The 22,500-nt window shown below is 29.5% G+C and overlaps 1 protein-coding gene and 1 long non-coding RNA gene across 5 annotated transcripts in view; one reads left to right on the forward strand and one right to left on the reverse strand.

Annotated features, from left to right (window-relative positions):
• LOC111687833 (serine-rich adhesin for platelets) overlaps positions 1-22,500 on the forward strand; it is a 240,311-nt gene that overhangs the window by 123,933 nt on the left and 93,878 nt on the right. For all 4 annotated transcript variants that reach the window (XM_046956691.1, XM_046956696.1, XM_046956694.1 and 1 more), the window contains one exon: positions 3,932-4,269. In XM_046956691.1, coding sequence (XP_046812647.1) covers positions 3,932-4,269 — 338 coding nt within the window. The remainder of the gene's footprint in view (positions 1-3,931; positions 4,270-22,500) is intronic.
• LOC124421460 lies at positions 18,968-19,222 on the reverse strand. Its single transcript, XR_006941673.1, has 2 exons — positions 19,153-19,222; positions 18,968-19,037 (listed from the first exon to the last, which is right to left on the reverse strand). It is a non-coding gene; the product is annotated as an uncharacterized LOC124421460 (long non-coding RNA).

Genomic DNA, 22,500 nt, shown 5'->3' on the forward strand with positions numbered 1-22,500 from the left:
GATAAAGTATAAGAATAATTTCAGGAAATTTCTGACATCAGACATGTCTGAAAAAATTGTTTACTCGGTATATACAAGTAATTCATAAAAAACAATAGTTGAAGCCTTATGTGACGTACACACATACATATGTACATATGTGAATTTTTGTTCTTACATTCTTACAAATGTCTTCTTTATTAGCATTAAATTATGTGGCACAATTCAAAAATTATAAATTGCAAATAAAAATTATTATAATTGCAAATAATATACATATGTATGAATGGACATGTATATACATATGTATGTAGATACATATGCACATAGTTTCATTGCATTTTCTATTTTTTGGTTGTATCATATCGGTAAAGTAGTTATATGTTATAAATTATTATTTTTTTACAAAATTATAAAACTTGCGATTAACTCGTTTCGAATCGCGAGTAAGTTCTATTTAAGGCTCTTTAAATTTTTAATTCTTATCGCGAGTTAAATTTTAAAATTCGCGAGTCAAAAAGCTTTATTCGTGAAAAAATGCAATATTTAAATCGCTCGAATTAAACTCGTTCGGGAGTGAATTGAATTCGATCGCTATCCGTAATAATATTTTCTGTAATATTTTCACTTATAGTTGCCCAACAAAAAGTTTTTATATAAAAGGGATTGTATTGGGGTAGGGATAAATATGAGTCTATCCTAAACCGCACACTTCACGGTTTTTTATGTACAATTTAATCGTGTTATTAGTTTGTAAGAGAATTTTGACCTTCAAGCGATTACTACAAAACTACAACAGCGATGTTATTAAGGCCACTATCAGGCCTGTTGTGCGCTTCTTACCGTGAAAAAAATATTTTTCAGTGTTCAGAAACTCAGTTTCCTGAACGTAATTCCTAAGAAAACATAATTAACAAAAACAATAAAACAATGATTTCGGAAGAAAAACTTAATATATTAAGTAAATTGGAATTTTCTGATTTGTTTTGTTTTATTTATTATTGTGTTAAATGTTTATTTAACATATTTCCAAAATTTTTACATTTTACAAAAGTATTGTTTGCAAAAAACAGTTCATTGTTTATGTTTTTAAATGAAAAGTTGGCAATACTAACAAAGTTAACTGAACTTAAATCTAAAATTGAAAAACACAATCATCGGTTAAAGTCCGCCTAAATTTGTTACGAGTTTAATCTAACAACAAGTTAAGCCTAGTTTAACTGAGGAGTAAGAAACCCGCCCTTAACTTAATGCTTCTAGGTTCAATAATGTAGAATATTCAAACTTTCTAACTTAAGCCAGGCTCCACATACTTAATTTCATAATTCTAGCCAAAAACAACACATTAGTGCTGCTCTTGCAGCAAAGTGAGGCTCAATCGACTCCGCTATTTATAAGGATCCGGAATATATACTTTATAGGGTCGGAAAATCATAAATAGAAATTTCAAACGGAAGGACGAACTTATATATACCCTTCTCATGAAGGTGAAGGATATAAAAATATATTGCTTTGGTGATTTTTCTCAAAATTATATTAATTAGCACTTACTACTATTTTTTTTAATTTTTTGTGGTTATTCACAGTTATGTGGATAAAATTCAACTTGAGTATGTTCTGTATACATATAAACAATTGTCAAATAAAGCTATCTTGATAAAAATTCAACACAAATATGTTTTGTGTAGATATGAATCAGTTTTCGATATAAAATTCGGCATAAATGCCTGTGGTATATATGATTCATTATATACGTCTGAAAATCACTTAATATCACATAATTCATTATTAAATGTTCTTAGTACCAATAATGGTCATATCTCTGATAGAAAGTCAACAACATGGTTTCAAATATCACTTAAAACCATTAAATCACAAAATAACTGAAATCATTAAGTCAAGTCTAGTAAAGCTCGACAGACAACATCAATTCAACAAATCCTTGCAACAAATTGAGGGTCATGGTCTGGGGGGTGAAAAATTCCCATGATAACATAAAGTACTAGGTTGAAGTATTAAAGCCGTTTGGCGTTGGTAGGTCAAACTTTTATGTTATCGGTCATTGAAAGTTGCGCTTTTTAAAACTAAGTTTATTAAAACTTTACAAATACTTTCAGAATTCACTTCAAAACATATGTTTTGTTCAGCTTGCAGATTTTGGACCACAAATATTGATTTTTAATGGGTCATTCGAGTCCATTTTTTAAACACTTAATATGCAAAGATAAAAATGTTTATTGGAGTAGGGCGACAGTGGTATGATTTAAAAGGTCTTTCGAAAGCGCATTAGTAAATGTAAAAATCTCCCATATTCATAACACAGCTTTCGTAAAATTATAAAAGATCTAATTTTTTCAAACAGTATTATTTCTAACAGCTAATTTTTACAAATTCGTCAAATTTTATTTAATTTTTATGTGATTAAATTAATCTTGTATTTGATCATTTTTATACCCTTCACCTTCGTGAGAAGGGTATATATAAGTTTGTCATTCCGTTTGTAATTTCTATAATATAATTTTCCGACCCTATAAAGTATATATATTCTTGATCCTTATAGATAGCGGAGTCTATTAAGCCATGTCCGTCTGTCTGTCTGTCTGTTGAAATCAGTTTTTAGAGGACCCCATTTATCGGCGAGATCCGAATCTTCAATAATTCTATTAGACATGCTTTCGAGAAGATCGCTATTTAAAATCAGCAAAATCGGTCGGTAAATAACGGAGATATGAGCAAAAATCCGAGACAACCTCTGAAAATTTCATCAAAAAATTGTTAAAAAAGCAACAAAAACACTGTACATTGAAATAGATGTACACGTGTGTGTGTAGATGTATTTGGTTTTATTCAGCTGTGTATTTTTTTGTATGTTTGGAATTCAAACATACAAAGTATACACAGCAAAAAAATATGATTTGCATTTTTTGTTAAAATAAAATAATTTTCCCTTTTGTTTTGCAAATATATTTTTTAATGAATATGAAAAAGTATTTAAAACGTTTTCAATTATATGAGAGTAGATTGTGAGTTATTGTACAATAATTTTTATGCGAATAATGTAAGTTTGAAATTTAAAACTAACACAAATTTTTTCCAAGTGCTTTTTAAAACAATTTTTTTACGATAAACAAAAACAAAATCTACGTCTCGTCAATGTTTACCAGCAATGAATCAGAGGTCGAAGTCGACCGGCTTCGAGTCTGAGCTTAGCCGCCGCCGAAACATTCGGCTTAAATCGACTCAAATTTTTTTAATGTTTTTATTAACTAGACTGTAAGATTAATTATGTTTAAAATACACTATGGTGAAGGGTATATAAGATTCGGCACAGCCGAATATTGCTTGTTTATATTCGCGTTTTTGTCCATTCTTTTAAAGTCTCAAAATTTATATCAAAAATATTCAATATAGGTATCCAACGTTTACATTTGTCATTGATATTTCTAAAGCGTGCAATTATTTTCAAATCAAAATATTTTTCCCCACCTTTTTATACAAAATGTGCAAAAATCAAAAAAAAATTTTTTTAAAAAATATTATAGTTTAAAGTTAAAAAAAACATGTTTTAAGAATTTAAATATATATACATTAAACAGTGCATTTCGCAAAAAAAATTTAATTAGGCCATTTATAGCCGTTTAAATACCATTCTTTGGTTTTTCCAAAAAAAATATGCTTTTTTCGGAAACCGCGAAAATATCGAAATGGATGTTCTTGATTTACATATTATACAATGGCACTTCGAAGAAGATTTTATATGATACCCTATTCGTTAATAGTGTCTATTAATTAAAGTTAAAAATTCCGTTAACCCACTATGAACTTTCAATTAGCGATATCGTAAAAGTTTGACCTAGCAGCGAAAAATGCTTCGGGGGTTTGAATACACTAATGGAATACGAAAATATTTTAAATAATTATAAATCACATCAAAACGTTTCTATTATTACAGAAAAAGAACTTATCCTCAAAAGAAATAACAGGTGAAGAAAAACAAATTGAAATTCCTTCAAATTCGGGTGCTTTAATATCCGCAGGCTTTGAAGTTTCTGCCATAGTTAAGGATTATGCCACGGCCTTTAACACAATGGATCACCAAAATAACAATTTGGTAAATTTTGATTCAATACCACCGCACTATACTGCATTAACATCTTCGGATCCTGCAACATCTCTTGATTCGAATTCTGATCAGAAACATCTTTTAAATGATGACAGACAACGACTTACACGCAGCAATTTTTTTTCCACAAATGAATCCGACTACAATGTTTATAAAGGTGAAAAAGGGTAAGTAAAATTTAGTAAAAAGTTTAAAAGAGTAAACAAACACGTTTCATTTCAATTCAATTTAAATTTGTCGTATATTGATTTAATATTCAATATTATTGAATGTAAATATATATGAAAACAAGTATAGTCAGGCATGTCCGCCTAAAAGAGATGAAAGCGGAAATTAAGGTGACATCTAGAATTATTGTACCCGGCGTTGTCTGGGATATTATAAAATAATATATTGTTTAATAACATAATATTTAAGTATTCTCAACTTATAGTAAACTAAAAAATCTGCTCAACAGTAAAATGTGATTAAGTATGGACATAAAATACTTAATCACATTTTACTGTTGATATATGCATATTTGACTGTTCAAAATTGATGTCAAAATTGTCTTGATTTTAAGCTTATAAGAAAACAAGTAAGAAATTGTACAATTTTGATTTTGTAAATAATGTTAGTTCTATTTCAACCACGAAACAACATACACCATAAATGGTGACCCCGACGATATTCTAAGAAAAAACTGTTTTTTTGGAAAACGAAACAATTAAGCAACAACTTTAATTGTCGTTATATATAAGGAAAATAAAAAATTAAGCCAACAATTATTTTATGTTACCTAAACGTACAACCTAAATTGAACATGCACAATTTGAATTTTGTAAATAAAGTTAATTCTATTAAAACCACGAAACAACATGACAATTATTTTATGTTACCTAAACAACCTAAATTGAACATGCACAATTTTGATTTTGTAAATAAAGTTAATTCTATTAAAACCACGAAACAACATACACCTTAAATGGTGATATCGAATTCTAAGAAAACACGTTTTTTGAACACGTTACTTATAAGAAAAATAAATAATTATGCATGGTAATAATGAGGTTAAATGAGCTGCCTCCAACAGACATATTGCCAGCAACGCTGATGGATACGCTGTTTCACCATATTTAAGGTGGCAAGGTAAAAAACTAAATAGTATGTACGCTGCTAACCATTCACAAATAAAAATGTTTGGTGAAAAAACCATTACATTGAACTTGGGACTCCATCGTGACTTCAAATGGTAATTCATAATAGCCGTTGTCACCCAGCCAATAATAGGAGCAGATTTTGTTCTTTACGCAAAAGCGGTGAGTTTTATAAAAGTATTTCATTAATTAATTAGAACTAAAAGAACGAAGTTGTACGACGAAGATCGTGCGACGGCTAAACTGTATAACAGAGCCAGATAGTTACCCCATTCCACACATCCAGGATTTTACACATTTTTCACTTGGCTGGCTATTACATTGGATGCATTGCACTACGCGCAATTTTACAACAACTCGAAAACAACATAAGTCAACGCCTAGGTTTCTACCCAGAACGGTTAAACTCAGCACAAGAAATATTTTACATAACATAAGCCTTATAATACGCTTTCAAACAGATGTCTTAACGTTTTATTTGGCCAGGAATGAGAAAAGATTGCAGAAAATGGTGTAAAGAATGTATTCCATGTCAACAAAATCCATTTACATAACGAAGCCCCGATTTCTAACTATGCTCTTCCTGGTGCAAGATTCGAACATGTCAACATCGATATTGTGGGATGCCGCCATTCATGACGTTACTGTCTCACATGTGTTAACCGCTTTATACGTTGGCTCGAAGCATCCTCGTGGAGGACAATACTACCGAAACAATAGCATTTACGTTTTATCAACGATGGATATCACGATTTGGCGTCTCTCAGAGAATTACAACTCACCAGGGCAGGCAGTTTGTGTCGAACATGTTTCGAGATTTCAACAATCTCTTATGGATTACATACCTAAGGACAACTGCATATCATCCTGCTGAATTGATCGAGTGATACCGTCGATTTATTAAGTCTGCAATAAAGTGCTATCGAACTGAAAAATGGGAGGAAGTATTGCCACTCATTTTACCTGGTTTGCGAATATCCTACAAAGAGGACATTAGAGCATGTCCATCCTACTAGGGTTGTCAGATTCTGATCCGCAAAAAGTGGACATTGGGTTTTAAAAAGCTGGACAACAATTTGTTAATAATATTTGTTTTGACATTTTATCCGATACTTGTAGACCTATTTTACTGGTTTTTAACAGCTAAATTCTTAATGGCATATCTAATTCAGTTAGTTAACATTTGGATTACCGAGATTTATGGAGCATTCAAAAATCCAATGTCAACAGACGGACAAACATTCGGTGCGTGAAGTTCTTACAACCACGAAAAACTAATGACGTAGTTTCTCACATTTTAAAGGTCTATTCGACTATGCTATGCCAACTTACATATATATAACAAATGTCAATAGTTATATCCCTAATATACATATCGTCCCTGTTTTATTTATTAGTACTATGTGGATTTTAACAAAGTTTTCAGAATAATAAAAAACAAGTAGGAAAGTATAGTCGGGCATGGCCGACCATATAATACCCTACACCATGAGTATATTTTTAAAATTTTTACTTTTTATAAAATTTTTATTTTTTGTAAAGAAACTTTTAATTAAAATTGAAAAATGAAAAACTGTACATTTTAGTATTGAAAATTAAAAAAGTATTTTACATACTTTTTTTAATTCAAGAAAAAATAACAAAAAATCGTGTTTATAATATGTTTTGAGATAAAATATCCTTTCAAAAAAAAAAAAAAATAAATAACTAATATTTTCATTCACTGCCATATAAAATTTCATTTTCTTTACAAAAAATAAAAATTTTTTAAAAGTAAAAATTGTAAAAATATACTCATGGTGTAGGGTATCATATGGTCGGCCATGCCCGACTATACTTTCCTACTTGTTTTATTTTGGCAATTAGGCTTATATTACATGTTATGAAAATAAATAAATGAAAATAAATGAAATAAAAAAATTCGTACTGACTGTTTTTTAACACATCATTATGAAGGGTATATAAGATTCGGCACTGCCGAATATAAAACTCTTACTTGTTTATTATTCATAACCAAGAAAAGTTAGTGAGCAAAAGTTAAGGTTATAGATAGGGCTATCAGAGCGGCGACAATGTGATAGCATGGTAGGGAAGGTAGAGAATGGGGAAGTAATACCATCTTCTTCCTCATTTCAAACCGGTTTTAGTTTAGTTTTTATTTTTTTTATCCTTCATATTCGTAAGAATGGTATATATAAGTTTGTCATTCCGTTTGTAATTTCTATAATATAATTTTCCGATCCTATAAAGTATATATATTCTGGATCCTTATAGATAGCGGAGTCGATTAAGCCATGTCCGTCTGTCTGTTGAAATCAGTTTTCAGAAGACCCCAGATATCGGCGAGATCCGAATTGTCAATACTTCTGTTAGACATGCTTTCGAGAAGATCGCTTTTTAAAATCAGCTAAATCGGTCGGTAAATAACGGAGATATGAGCAAAAATCCGAGACAACCTCTGAAAATTTCATCAAAAAAATGTCATATTTTTTCATGCTATGTTAAAAAAGCAACAACAACACTGTATATTAGAAAAAGATGTACACGTGTGTGTAGATGTATTTGGTTTTTCAGCTGTATATTTTGTTTTGTATGTTTGGATGCTGTTGGCGTCATTGAGTTGAGTATTTTGTTTTTGTGAATTCTGTTCGTATATTTGGATGTAGGTCTGTGTTTATTTTGTTTCTGTGTTTTTCATTATGTATGTTTAGATGTCTGTTGTGTATTTTGTTTTTTATTTCGTTTAGCGTTGTTGTTGTTCATTTTGTTTTGCTTTTGATGTTATAATGATGTAGTTGGGAAAAAATTTATAAAACTAATATGTTCAAAATACACTATGGTGAAGATTCTATAAGATTCGGCACAGCCGAATATAGCACTCTTACTTGTTCCTTTTTGGTTGAACAGCAAAAAATACGATAAAACCGATTACTTTGGATTTCATGAAACCAGTCCTATTTTATCGTTTAAAAAACTATTAATGATATTGTTAAAAAAATGTTAGTTAGTTAGTACAAGCTATAAATATATGACAGCAGTGGCGACTAGTTCTTTATTCTAATCTATATCTATCAATCTATCTATCTATCTATCTATCTATCTATCTATCTATCTATCTATCTATCTATCTAATATTATTACCGAAATATTAGAAATTGTATACCCTTCAAAAGTTGTAATAACATTTAAAATCGTACGACGAACAATAATCGCGATACATGCGAAAATTTGATATTCATAACCTTCGACTTCCACTATATCATTGGGACCGCGACTTAGTTCTATATTTAGATTTTATGGATAAATTAAAGTGTTTTTTATACCCTACACCACTATAGTGGGGAGGGTATTATACGTTTGTGCTGATGTTGTATGTCCGTCCGGCTGGCTGGCTGTCCATGTAAACCTTGTGCGAAAGGTACAGGCCGCAATTTTCAAGATAATTTGATGAAATTTGGACCAAGCATGTTTTTTGGCACAAGGACGCTACGATCTATCCAATTGGCCATTTTCTAAAAATACATTATGCAATAAATTATATACCAAAACAAATGGCAATTTTAATGCTTTAAAATGGTGCATAAACGACTGTCGTAGCACGAAAACTGCCAAAGTTAATTGCAGCCATATCGAAACCTCAGATTACTGCGTTTGATATATAGAACAATATTCTACCGATCTATCAAATTGATCAATTTGTAAAAACACACATTATGCTACAAATGATAAACCATATTATTGTGCAATCATAATGCTTTAAAATGATAACTGTCATAGCGTGAAAACTGTCAATGTTATTTGCAGCAATATTGGAACCTTGAATTACCACATTTTTAAAGCTGTGAAAATAATTCTACCGATCTATCCAATTAGCCATTTTCTAAAAATATATTAAGCAACAAATTATATACCAAAACAAATCAAAAATCAAATTGACCAATTTGTAAAAACACACATTATGCTACAAATAATATACCATATTAAAGTGCAATCATACTGCTTTAAAATGATGCCTATATAACTGTCATAGCGTGAAAAACTGTCAATGTTATTTGCAGCAATATTGAACCTCGAATTACCGCATTTTTAAAGCTGTAAAATAATTCTACCGATCTATCCAATTACCATTTTCTAAAAATATATTATGCAATAAATTATATATACCAAAACAATTGGCAACCATAATGCAATAAGAAGATATATAAACGACTGCTATAACATGAAAACTATAAAAGATATTTGCAACCATATCGGAGCCTTAAATTACCGCATTTCTAAACCTGTACCAATAAATATACCGTCTATCCAATTTTTGTAAAAATTCATTATGCCACAAATTATACACCAAAACAAAGTGCAACTGTAATGCTTTAAAATGATGCATAAACGATTGTCCTGGCATGAAAACTGTCAAAGTTATTTGCACCATATCGGAACCTCAAATCACAGTGTTTTTAACATAGAACAACAATTCTACCGATCCTTCAAATTGACCATTTTTTAGACGAACACATTATGAAACAAATGATATACCAAAGTGCAATCATAATGCTTTAAAATGATGTATAAATGACTGTCATAGCATGAAAACTTTCAAAGTTATTCACAACCATATCGGAACTTCAAATTACCGCCTTGTTAAACCTGGGAAAATATTTCTACCGATCTATCCAATTGGCCATTTTCTAAAAATACATTATGCAATAAATTATATACCAAAACAGATGGCAACTATAATGCAATAAAAAGATATTTAAACGACTGCAATAACATGAAAACTATAAAAGATATTTGCAACTATATCGGAGTCTTAAATTACCGCATTTCTAGACCTGTACCAATAAATATACCGATCTATCCAATTTTTGTAAAAAATCATTATGCCACAAATTGTACACCAAAACAAGTGCAACTGTAATGCTTTAAAATGATGCATAAACGATTGTCCTGGCATAAAAACTGTCAATGTTATTTGCAACCATATGGGAACCTCAAATCACAGCGTTTTTAAACAAAGAAGAACAATTCTACCGATCCATCAAATTGACCTTTTTGTAGACGAATACATTATGCCACAAATGATATACCAAATAAAAGTGCAATCATAATGCTCTAAACTGGTGCATAAACGACTGTCCTAGCATGAAAACTGCCAAAGTTAATTGCAGCCTATCGGAACCTCATCAGATTACTGCATTTGATACATAGAACAATAATTTTACCGATCTATCAAATTGACCAATTGTAATAACACAACATTATGCTACAAATGATATACCATATTAAAGTTCAATCCTAATGATGCATAATGACTGTCATAGCATAAAAACTGTCAAAGTTATTCACAACAACAAATCGAACCTCAAATTACCTTACCGCCTTTTTAAACCTGGAAAATAATTCTATCGATTTATCCAATTGGCCATTTTCTAAAAATACATTATGCCATAAACTATATACCAAAACAAATTGCAATTTTAATGCTTTAAAATGGTGCATAAACGACTGTCCTAGCACGAAAACTTATACCTGAATACTTAAAACTATGTATATTAATACATTAAATAATAACATTACTATAATTCATTCAATAGCTAAAATACAATTTACCAAATTGATCAAATTGGCTCCCCCTGCCAGGAAAAAAAAACTTACATAAAAAGGTACAAAGGTCCAAGTCAGTAGCAAAAGAGCATATGAGCCAATTTAGGTATTGATTAGTAAAATATCAGTGATTTGAAAAGAGCCTTAAAAGTTTCAGTCGAAAAGCATTATTTGAATGCGAAAATATTCTTAAATAAAAAAACGACAAAAAACGATTAGTAGAACCAAACATAATGGCTTTGGTTTTGGAAGGATTTATAGTTAATGAGTTAAATGAGGTCCACTCAAAGACCTAAGCCAAAGTTAATGTTATTCACCAAAACGTCCAAAGAGCAAAGAGCATTTAAATAACAAAAAAAAAATAATCATCAGCAAATAAAAAAGTATCACAAATTGTAGAGTTAACAAAATAGGGTAGACTGTTTATATATACCATGAATAAAAGAGGTCCTAAAACAGATCCTTGAAGTACCCCTGACGAAAGGAAGCGCAAACTCGAACTAACCCCATGTGATCTGTTATACAAATAAGAAAATATAAGCTTACAGGCAGAACCAGAAAAATTAAATTCATCCCTAAGCTTATAAAACTGTAATGGCTTATAGAATCAAACGCCTTTGAAAGATCAAGAGAAATAAGAACACTATAGTTGTTGTCATTAGCATTCTGCCTAATACAATCAGTTAACTATAAAAGTAGGGAAGTCGTATTAAAACTCCTACGATAAGCATACTGTTTTTCATAAGTAGCGTTATATACTAAAGAAAGTATGTGTGTCATGATGTGTTCAACAACCTTCGATAAAACAGGAAGAATTGAGATAGGACGAAGATTACCAGGACCGTGAAGAACTCTAGACTTTAGAATAGGAACAACTCTAGCTATTTTCCAGTATGATGGAAATTTAGAAGTAGTCAATATATTATTAATTAGAAAAAGTAAGTGTTCAGATATTAAAGGATAAATCAATTTGGTAAATCGAATAGGTATATTATCAACCCCAACTGACCTCGATTTAACATTTAGTAAGGCCTCACACAGTTCACTTTCATTAACACAGCGAAAAGAAAAGGAGTTAATCAGATCAACAAATTCAACGAAATCGTGAGAAGTAGTTGAATTTACAGATACAAAAAAATCATTTAATTGATTAGCACCTTCCTCATATGTGCTTAAATTATCACCAATACAACCAGACCCTCTTAAAACTCTCCATAAACCTGCTGAGTCCATCCCCTCAAAAAATCTTGAAAAATGTTTCCTTTTTTATTGCGAAGTCGACAAAACGTTTTCCAATTCAAATCAGAACGATTAGATAAATACGCACGATAATACAAATCACGAAGAGAAAGAGCAAGCCTAATATTACTGGAATTCATCCAATCAACATCATCATACCTAATTCTTTTTCTAACAATAGGGACACAAGAAAAGAGCAAATTAGTGAGATTAGATATAGAGGAACATTGGTAGTCGACATCGCCAGAAAAGAATTGTGAGAAATCGAAATTAGACAACAATTTTATTACGAAAAATCAAAAAATACCATTTGCAAAATGGTAAGGTACCAAAAAGTCCCCTTTTATGGGTTCTCACTTAAGCCAGACTCTACATACTTAATTTCACGTTTGTGGGTTAAATATTCTAGAAATTTCAAAAACGAAAAAGTACCAAAAAGCCTCCTTTTATGGGTTCCCACTTATTTCAGACTCTACATAATTAATTTCATGTTTCTAGCTTCAGTATTATAGAAATTTCAAAAAGTACCTTTTGTAGAACGAAAAAGTACTTAAAAGTCCCCTTTTATGTGTTCTCACTTATTCCGGACTCACAAATTTAATTTCATGTTTCTAGATTCAATATTATAGAAAATTCAAAAAGAACCTTTTTCTAGGTTCTTACATAGTGAAGGCCATACATGCTAAATTTCATTTTTCTAGGTCCAATATTAAAAAAAACTCAAAAAGTACCTTTTATAGAACGAAAAAGTAACAAAAGGTCCCCTTTTATGTGTTGTGACTTAATGTGGGCTCTAGATACTTAATTTCATGTTTCTAGGTTTAAGATTATAGAAAATTCAAAAAGTACCTTTTGTAGAACGAAAAAGTACCAAAAAGTTCCCATTTATGTATTCTGATCTAATCCGGGCTCTATATACTTAATTTCATGTTTCTAGGTTCTATATTATAGAAAATTCAAAAAGTACCTTTTGTAGAACGAAAAAGTACCAAAAAATCCCTTTTGATGTGTTCTCGTCTAATCTGGACTCTACATACTTAATATCATGTTTCTAAGTTCTTTATTATAGAAAACTCAAAAAGTACCATTTGAAAAACGAAAAAGCACCAAAAAGCTACTTTTTATGGGTTCTCATCTAATTCCAAATCTACGTACTAAATTTCATGTCCCTTGGTTCAATATTATAGAATATTCCAAAAGTACCTTTTGAACTTCACACCTAATTCAGACTCTACATACTTAATTTCACATTTCTAGGTTCAATATTAGAAAAAATCCCAAAAGTAGCTTTTAAAAACAAAAAAATACCGAAAAGTTCCCTTTTATGGTTTCTAACTTAAGCCAGGCTCCACATACTTAATTTCATGTTTCTAGCCGATATCTGGGGTCCTCTAAAAAATGATTTCAACAAACATACAGACAGACGGACATGGCTTAATCGACTCCGTTATCTACAAGGATCTAGAATATATATACTTTTTGGGATCTGAAAATTATATTATAGAAATTACAAGCGGAATGACAAACTTATATATACCCTTCTCACGAAGGTGAAGGGTATAAAAATTTTTAATTTAACATTTTTTAAATACAAAATGAATCAATGTTTATTAAAACAAATTTTAAAGTTAACATTTTCAAATTATAATGTAAATTTAATAATGAAGTGTAATTAATTGTTTGTTATGTAGTGTATCAATATAGTATTAATTATACCCTACACCACTATAGTGGGGAGGGTATTATACGTTTGTGCTGAAGTTTGTAACATACAAAAATATTGGTCCAATACCCACCTTAAAGTATACCGATCGATTCAGAATCATTTTTGAGTCGATTAAGACATGTCCGTCCGTCTGTCCGGCTGGCTGGCTGTCCATGTAAACCTTGTTCGCAAGGTAAAGATAATTTGATAAAATTTGGACCAAGCATGTTTTTTGGCACAGGGACGAAGCCTATTGAAAATGGTTGAAATCGGTCCATTATTTCACCTAGCCCCCATACAACCGTACCTCCCGATTTGAACTTTTTATGCCATAATTACGTCAAATATTCTATTATCTCTCTAAAAATTGGCACAAATAAGTTTTATATAAGTATAAATGACACTGCAGATTTTCGTAAGGATCGGCCCTTATTTGACCCTAGCCCCCATACAAACCCCCCTTCAAAAAATGTCTTAAACGTCTAAATTTGACTTGTAACCATTTGTATCGCAATGAAACTCAACAAAACTAACTGTTATTTAAAAATACATCCTTTTCCCAAATTTACCGAGGATCGGCCCATATTTGACCTATATAAAGCCTCATTTACAAATTTTAGTTTTTTTATCACTAAATTGCTTAAATATTTTGGAATTATGGTAATATTCAACGTAAAAGTTTCTTTATAAAAAATAAAAATTTTAATTGTGTATTTATAATAAAGTTTGTTGTTTCAGAATTTACATTATATTAAGTTAGTTTTAAGTAAATATTAATGATCAATTAATGTAAATATTAAGGTAATTAAAGGTAAGTAAAAATATTATTTTAAAAAAATTTTAAATTTTAGATATATTAGGAAAATATCATTAGATTTTAAGGCAAGTTTATATTAAATTAACTATAATCAAATTAGCTTTAAGTTAAATTAAGTTTTAAATGAATTAAGTAATATTATAGTTGACCAAATTTCAATTTATAATATTTAGTTAAGTTTGAAGTATTATTAAATTAAGATGAGAATTAGGATAAATTTAGTTAGTTAGATTAATATATTTAGATATGGAAGTTAAGAAAATTCGTTGAAGTTTTGAAGACTTTAAGATATGGATTATTCAATTTTGATAAGGATTTGATTTTAGATAACCACACTACTTATCTGGACTTAGTATTTGAATTTTGATGTTTTATTCACCAAATTGTAATTTAATAAAATTTCCAAAGCAGCTTCCAACTGTTTGAATAAAATTTTGTCTTGAATCTTCAATATTCAAAATAAATTGCATTTCATATAAGCAAATTTATATTAATGTTCTCTTTCTGAATTGTTGGACAAAATCTCAAGTCTATCACCCAATTTACACGATGATTTTTTTTCATGTTTGCCCAGACGTCTGTTTTCATGTTTGTCGGTGATTGGTGGTGAGCGGGGAAGAGGAGAATGGGGGGTAAGAAAACAAACATGATTTGGGATTTTCATGATTGTTTTTGACATTCCTCTTTAAACTGATTCGTACTGTTGATATTATGCTCATGTAAAATAAATAATTATGTCTTTTTTTACATAAACACATTAAAATTTGCATTAAAAAAATAATATAGCGTGTAATTAAATGTTTTAAATCAAATTAAATGGTTTTTATGTTAAAAATTTCATTTTATTTTTACTACGAATAAGTAATTAAAAAGGATTATACAATTAAACATCAAAAAAAGACATGCATAGTTGCATGTAAAAAATCACCGTATAAATGTTAATGATTTTTTTGAAGATTCTCAAAAGAGAATTGGAAAAAAACAGACGTCTGAAAAGTCTTCATGTAAATTGCGCCTATTTTTATGACTCAAATCTTAAAAAAATACGCACTATTTTATTTTTAAGTCGTCTATCAAGTTCAAAATTTTTCAATCAATGAATTTTTCATATCAATATAATTTTTCTAATACTCAAAATTCAAATACTATTATTTTAAGTTCATAAAATTTTATAGTTTTCAAACCCATAAACATTTCAAGTCTAATTAGCCCTCACAAACTTAACCCCCGAATAGGGCTTGTAAACATTGTAATCAAACTACAGGTCGCAATTTTGGAGATAATTAATAATTAATAATTGATAATATGTGATATTTGGCACATGGTACCGTAGACAAAGCCTGTTGAAAATAGTTTACATTGCCAATATACTCATATCTCGACAAAAAGTGTTTAATATATAAAAAACCGCCCTTAAAATTTCACTTAAATGTCCACAATTTTAACGGCTTAAGTACCTACATATGTATATCTGAGGCAAGGTACAATTCAGCTTAAATGCTTTATTATGGCAACTAAATCACATTATATTTTTATAAAAGGTGAAGGGTATTGTATGGTCTGCCCCTCTCGACTATAATTTCTTAAATGTCGACTTAACTGAAGAAAATTCAAGTATTTATTTTTCTGTCACAAGCTAACTGAAGTCAGTCAACTGAGTCAAATCACTACTGCAATAACTTGGAAGAGATTTTATCAAAGACTCTAAATACATGAAGATGTTGCTAAATCATCGTCCTCACTCTCATGTTTACTTAGAGAATTAGAGAGAACAAAAAGCACATACACATGTATATGGTACATTCCAATAGAAATGTACGTGTACATTGTTTCTGTTTTTATTTTTTTTTGAAAACACATTCAGGTTAAAGAATATTAAAAACTAAAAGAAGTTTTGTTTCTATACAATTTATGTGCAAATAACCTGTGGAAGAGCAAATGTTACCGGTTGTAATTGTAGGGTAAGAATACGTGTTTTATTGTTGTACCGAATTAGAATGTTCTTTTTTAGACTATTCAATTATGTATATACATACATATGTACTTACCATATGTAATTTTATAGACAGTTCAATTATGAACTTCTGTCTCTATTTTTGTATAGAATAAAGTTATAATTTTTTGTTTAGTATTTATTAAATTTATTTAGCAGTTTAATGTTTCAAAATTTTTACTTTTTCTGTACTGGATAATTTGTATTTGTATGTTTCCCATGTGGAATGCTTCCGTAGTAAAATAAGAACTAGTAAATTAAGCATCTCCATTCTGTGTTTATAACATTCGTTATTCTCATCAAACCAAAAGGAATGAATTGTATTTTTGGTGCAACTTACGCATTGCTCAACAACAAATGTTTTTATTTAGCTATTTTCCTAAAAATATTTTTTAGAAGACTTTTATATGAATGTAAATATATATGAATGTAAATATATAATTTGCAGCAAAATTTGTTTCAAAATAATCCTTAAAAATTACTACTAAATTTTAACATTTAATTATGGTATTAAATTAATGTATGCATTTTTTCATTATTTTCTAGTTTTATATCTCTATAAATATGTAATTCAAAAAATGTATATAATAAAGGGTTTTTATTCCGATGCGAATCGATTTAGTTTCATTTCTACAACAATAAAACACGTATTCTTACCCTACAATAACACATGGTAATATCATCTTTCCACAGCACAGTGGGGCAGAATGGAATCCCGCAGATGCCCCAGGGACGGAGCTGTGGCGGCTCAAAGTAGGGTACCTACGACATGTCAAATTTTTAAACTAGTGCCATTTTTTTTGTTTTTCACCCAAATACAAAGATTTTTATATTTTCTGAAAGTGCTCGACATGCTTGGACATACTACTTATCTCCTATAATATACGAGTTATAGGCATTTAAAAATTTAGTGATACAAAATTTACCATACCTTGGTCCGCCTTTTTTTGAATACCGGGCGTAATTTTGGACCAAATGGACTCAATTTTTTCTTGTTAGAAAAATTTACAATAATATACAAAAAAATTTCAGATCAATATCATTTACAGATCAAAAAATATACGTTTTTTAATTTTAAAATTCAAAAAATTTTAGATTTTTGCCGTTTTTTTTGCCCAAAATGTGTCTTAACTCTTTTATTAATAAAATAAAATTTTCTTTAAGAACATATAACAATTTTATAGTTTTCTAAAAGGTATCTTTACGCCGAACGCTTTGGCGTAAAAAACTTGTCCTATTTTTTGAAAATGTTGCCACTGCGTTTTTCCAAATATGACCTATTTTTATCAAAACTTCAACTTTGGGCAACATGTTCTAAAATCCCAAAGCTGGGATCAGAAAACTGAAAGCAGTTTTGGAAACCTCAATATGTTTTCTATTTACTCCAAAAGTATTTTCCCAGCCCTGAAAGAAATGTGGACCCTATGGGCAAAAATGTAAAAATCCCATTTTTGGGATTTTCATTCCTATTTTTGGGAATTGCGGGATGCCCTTTGACCTTTTCATTTTTTTTTTGCATTTTCTTATTTGAAATGATAAATTTAACAAGCGATGAAGATTTCATTGAGTTTTGTTCATAAATAAAGATTTTGTCATATATTACATATTTGTTAAATTTCTAAAACTATGATTTATATCAAAATTTTAATAGGGTCGCAGATAGCTACAACAATTTAGTCCATATTTATCCCTTAATATATTTTTTTAGTTAGATATGGAAATTCTCGACCCTTTACAAAAAATTTCAAGCCAATATCTCAATTACATTCAAAAATATGTTCATTTAAACCTGTATCCTTTAATTTCATATTTTTCATATTTTAGTATTAAGTATGACAGAACATACATTTGGTGTTGAATAAAATATTTGGACAATTTTTAAAAATTTTCTTATTTGAAATGACAAATTTAACAAGCGTTGAAGATTTCATTGAGTTTTGTTCATAAATAAAGATTTTGTCATATAAGGAGTGAGATCGAAAAATTCTTAACATACATATATGTTTATAAAAAAGAAACCACTAAACTTACAGCTTTATTTTTTTTTATTTGATTCAAATTATTATTACAATTTACAAAAAAAAATATTTTTATAGTTTTAATCACTAGTAATGAAATTTTGAACTCTTTTCGGAAACCCTTCCATTAACGTTTTTATCACAGATATAACCAGATTTGACAGAACTGACGTTTGTAAAAAGCGATTATCAGCTGAGCTTACCCCCATAATATGAAAGAAAGAAAAAATATCACATATACGCACACTAATGTGAAACAAAATATCAACCATATACTACCTTTTTTAACATGTGTTCAAAAATAAATAAATAAATAAACACAAAATTTATTGAAAAATTTTCACAATTTTTTATTTATTTATAAAAAATAACAAAAATGAACTCCAACGAAGTTGTACCTTGTGGAAAAATGGTAAGTAATATCTGCAAATAAAGAAAAATACATTTTAATACGTTGTATTTGTAATAACATTAATTCTTTGTTTTTTTGCAAGAAATTTTTTAATATCTGGAAATTTTCTAATTGTTGGCTACTGACCTGGAAGCTAAGGGACGAATTGGACCAAATCTCTCCTGGATCAGCGGTAAGTACCCTCAAGTGCCTGAAAATAAAACAAAAAAACAAAAATCATTATTAACAAAGTTTTTCTCTTTTCGTCCGCAACTTGGAAGTGGTTTGTCGATGTTTAATCCCATCTGAACTTTAAATTCTTCTTGGATTCTGCTTTTTTCCACAGCTCTCAGTTCTTTCAATTCTTCATTATTTTTTTTTTTTTTTTGATTTAGTAAGATTCTCTGGCACACTTCTATATTTGAGGTCGTATGCTATGTGTAAAAAGTAATCCAAAAATCGTATTCTGGCATGAAGTGGTGAAATTCCGAAAGACAGGATTTCTTCGTTAATACTTCTGCTTTTGTTTATATTTGAGAATTGCGACTTTTTCTCATTACATATTGAGCATCTCCAGCAGGAAGAAGTTTCTGTTATGGCATTGCTGACCTTTCCATCAATCATTGTTAAGCTTAGCTGATATGATACGTTAATAGAGAATTCCTTTATTTTTATGTAAATGGGCTCCAGTTCATTTATTTTGTCTTTTAAATATTCCACTAAATCTTTTGTTGTTTTCTTTGACTCCTTTATATATTCAAATCCAATGGGTCTACAAAAATTTTTTGAACTCGGAGTTGTATTGATCCATATATCTTCAAATGAATTTCCGAAGCTTGACGATGATGGATTAAGGGAATATGAACGAATTCGTAATGGCACTAATGATGACATAAATACACTTTTGTAGTCTGCTAATGTCCGACTTCCACAAGCTGGTTTGTATTCTGGAAGTGCTGATAAACCGACACATCCCCACTTACACATTAAGGGCCTTATGCAAAAACGAATATTAAAGTTAACAATGGTTTACTACACACTTTTTCCATATAAAAACTGGTTTTAACAACCATTGTTAACTTAATAATCGTTTTTGCATAAGGCGGTAAGACAACATCAACACATTAAGACAACAAACTGACACTATTCTTGATGCTGTTAATGATGTGGAAGCATCAATAGGTGATGGTAGGATAGTTTGTTTTTTTCCTGGATCGCCTTGTATGATGGTAATATATTGTGTCCTTTTTCATGCAAAGCTTTCCTTAATAATTGGTACTTATTTCGACTGAGACCCAGTTCCAACATAAGCGCTATTGCTTCCTCTTCAGTAAAATTTGATTGTGATGTTGGAGTTGGTATACTTTCCACAATTCGCTTAAGTGGTTTTGGTGATGCAATAGGAAGAATAGTTGCAATATGTACGTCATCCATAGGTTGGTTTTCCTTTTTCAGCATTTCGTTAAATGTATCAGCAATTTCCTCATTTGAGATTAAAAAAAGTTTTTGTGTGACCCTCTTTTTTTTGACCTTGAACATAAGTCTTCGTATGACTTGCAAGGCGCTCCTGCTGATGTGTTGTATGTTGAGATTTCCGTAGTAGTTTCCATCCAACTACAAAATTGTAATCGAAACTTCTTTTGATTACCATCCACAGACTTACTTTTTACATCAAAAAGTTTTCAATTTTTGATATGCCTGTTTTGTCTACTTTTCTACTATATGTAGTTTTTATATAATTTGAAATGTCTTCAACCTATTAACATTTAGGATAACCTGTAATTCAATCATTGATATTTCTTATTAGTGAATGAATCGAAATTATCATTACCTGTATATTTTTACCTACATGATCATAAACGAAACAGAACGAAATGATCTGTCGAAAAAATTTAGGTAAAAAATAGTTATACATTTCTGAAAATTTAAGCATAATAGACCTTTCAATTATAAGGATAAGCAAACAAATAGAAAATAGGTAAATATAAGATTTAAACATGTTCTGTCATATTTAATACTAAAATATGAAAAATATGAAATTAAAGGATACAGGTTTAAATGAACATATTTTTGAATGTAATTGAGATATTGGCTTGAAATTTTTTGTAAAGGGTCGAGAATTTCCATATCTAACTAAAAAAATATATTAAGGGATAAATATGGACTAAATTGTTGTAGCTATCTACGACCCTATTAACATTTTGATATAAATCATAGTTTTAGAAATTTAATAAATATGTAATATATGACAAAATCTTTATTTATGAACAAAACTCAATTTTTCAAGATCTCGTCGAGCGCTTTCAGAAAATATAAAAATCATTGTATTTGGGCGAAAAACAAAAAAATGGCACGAGTTTAAAAATTTTACATGTCGTAGGTACCCTACTTTGAGCCGCCACAGCTCCGTCCCTGGGGCATCTGCGGAGTTCATCTTCAAAACTTAAACTCGAATACAAGAGCCTATCCAAATTTAAAATTGTAGGAAATTATTGTTAACAAAAAACAAAAAATTGTTTATGTTGCATTATTTATAATTTTTTAATATATTTTTGCTTTAAAATTAACATATTTGATATTAAAAATATTTTCTACATTAACTTATTTTAGACGTTTAGATAATAAATAATATCTTCTTATAATATCATCTATTTTGCTTATAAGTAGTTTATGTTTTCTACAACTGCAAGTGTCAGGACCAACGTTTGTGTTATCATTCGACCATGAACAATTTTTGAAGTGTAATCCATATTTAGATGGTATAGGTTCTTCATTTCCATTTTTATTAATAAGTGCAAAATACTGTTCCAATATTTGTTAATGATCGACAAAAATTAAATCATCAAAATCTTGAAGAAATTGTTGAATTTTTATATGTGACATCTTTATTTTAAAGCTTTATTTTTAGAATTAATTTATTTTTAAGAAACGTTGATACTTATATACTAATAAACCAATTATCCTTATTAAGAATTTCTTGAAATTTTTCTATTTTCCCAACCGAAAAATGATAGATAATTTGGTATGAAAAATTCTCCCAGTTCGTCTTCTCCAGTGGGATTTTCACTGATTAGCTCTTCCAATTCCAAAACATATAAACCAATTTCTAACTTTCTCGTTAAAGTAAATTGGTTCTTTTTAAATTCATCTATTACTTTATCTTCCAAATTATTATATCGTTTGGGAAGATAAAACATCCCCTCATCAAGCTCTGCCATCACCACATTTCCATATTTATTCTTATGGCGGAAAATATTTAATACCTTATATGGCTTTGATGTTAGTAAATCTTTGATGTTAGTAAATCTGTTATTCCACTAAATCTTTTGTTGTTTAGAAATTTCAGATGTATATTCCCCAAATCGATTTCCACTAATTTTATGTTTACTATTCAGTGTCATTAAAATAGTGTTAACTCTTCGAAGCAACTCCTTGTCGATTCCAGTTATTTTTGAAGTAATTTCAAAATCACGAAAAAACCTTCTCGCCGTATTA

Source organism: Lucilia cuprina, chromosome X, assembly GCF_022045245.1.
Source record: "Lucilia cuprina isolate Lc7/37 chromosome X, ASM2204524v1, whole genome shotgun sequence".
In the NCBI taxonomy this organism is placed as follows: Eukaryota; Metazoa; Arthropoda; class Insecta; order Diptera; family Calliphoridae; genus Lucilia; species Lucilia cuprina.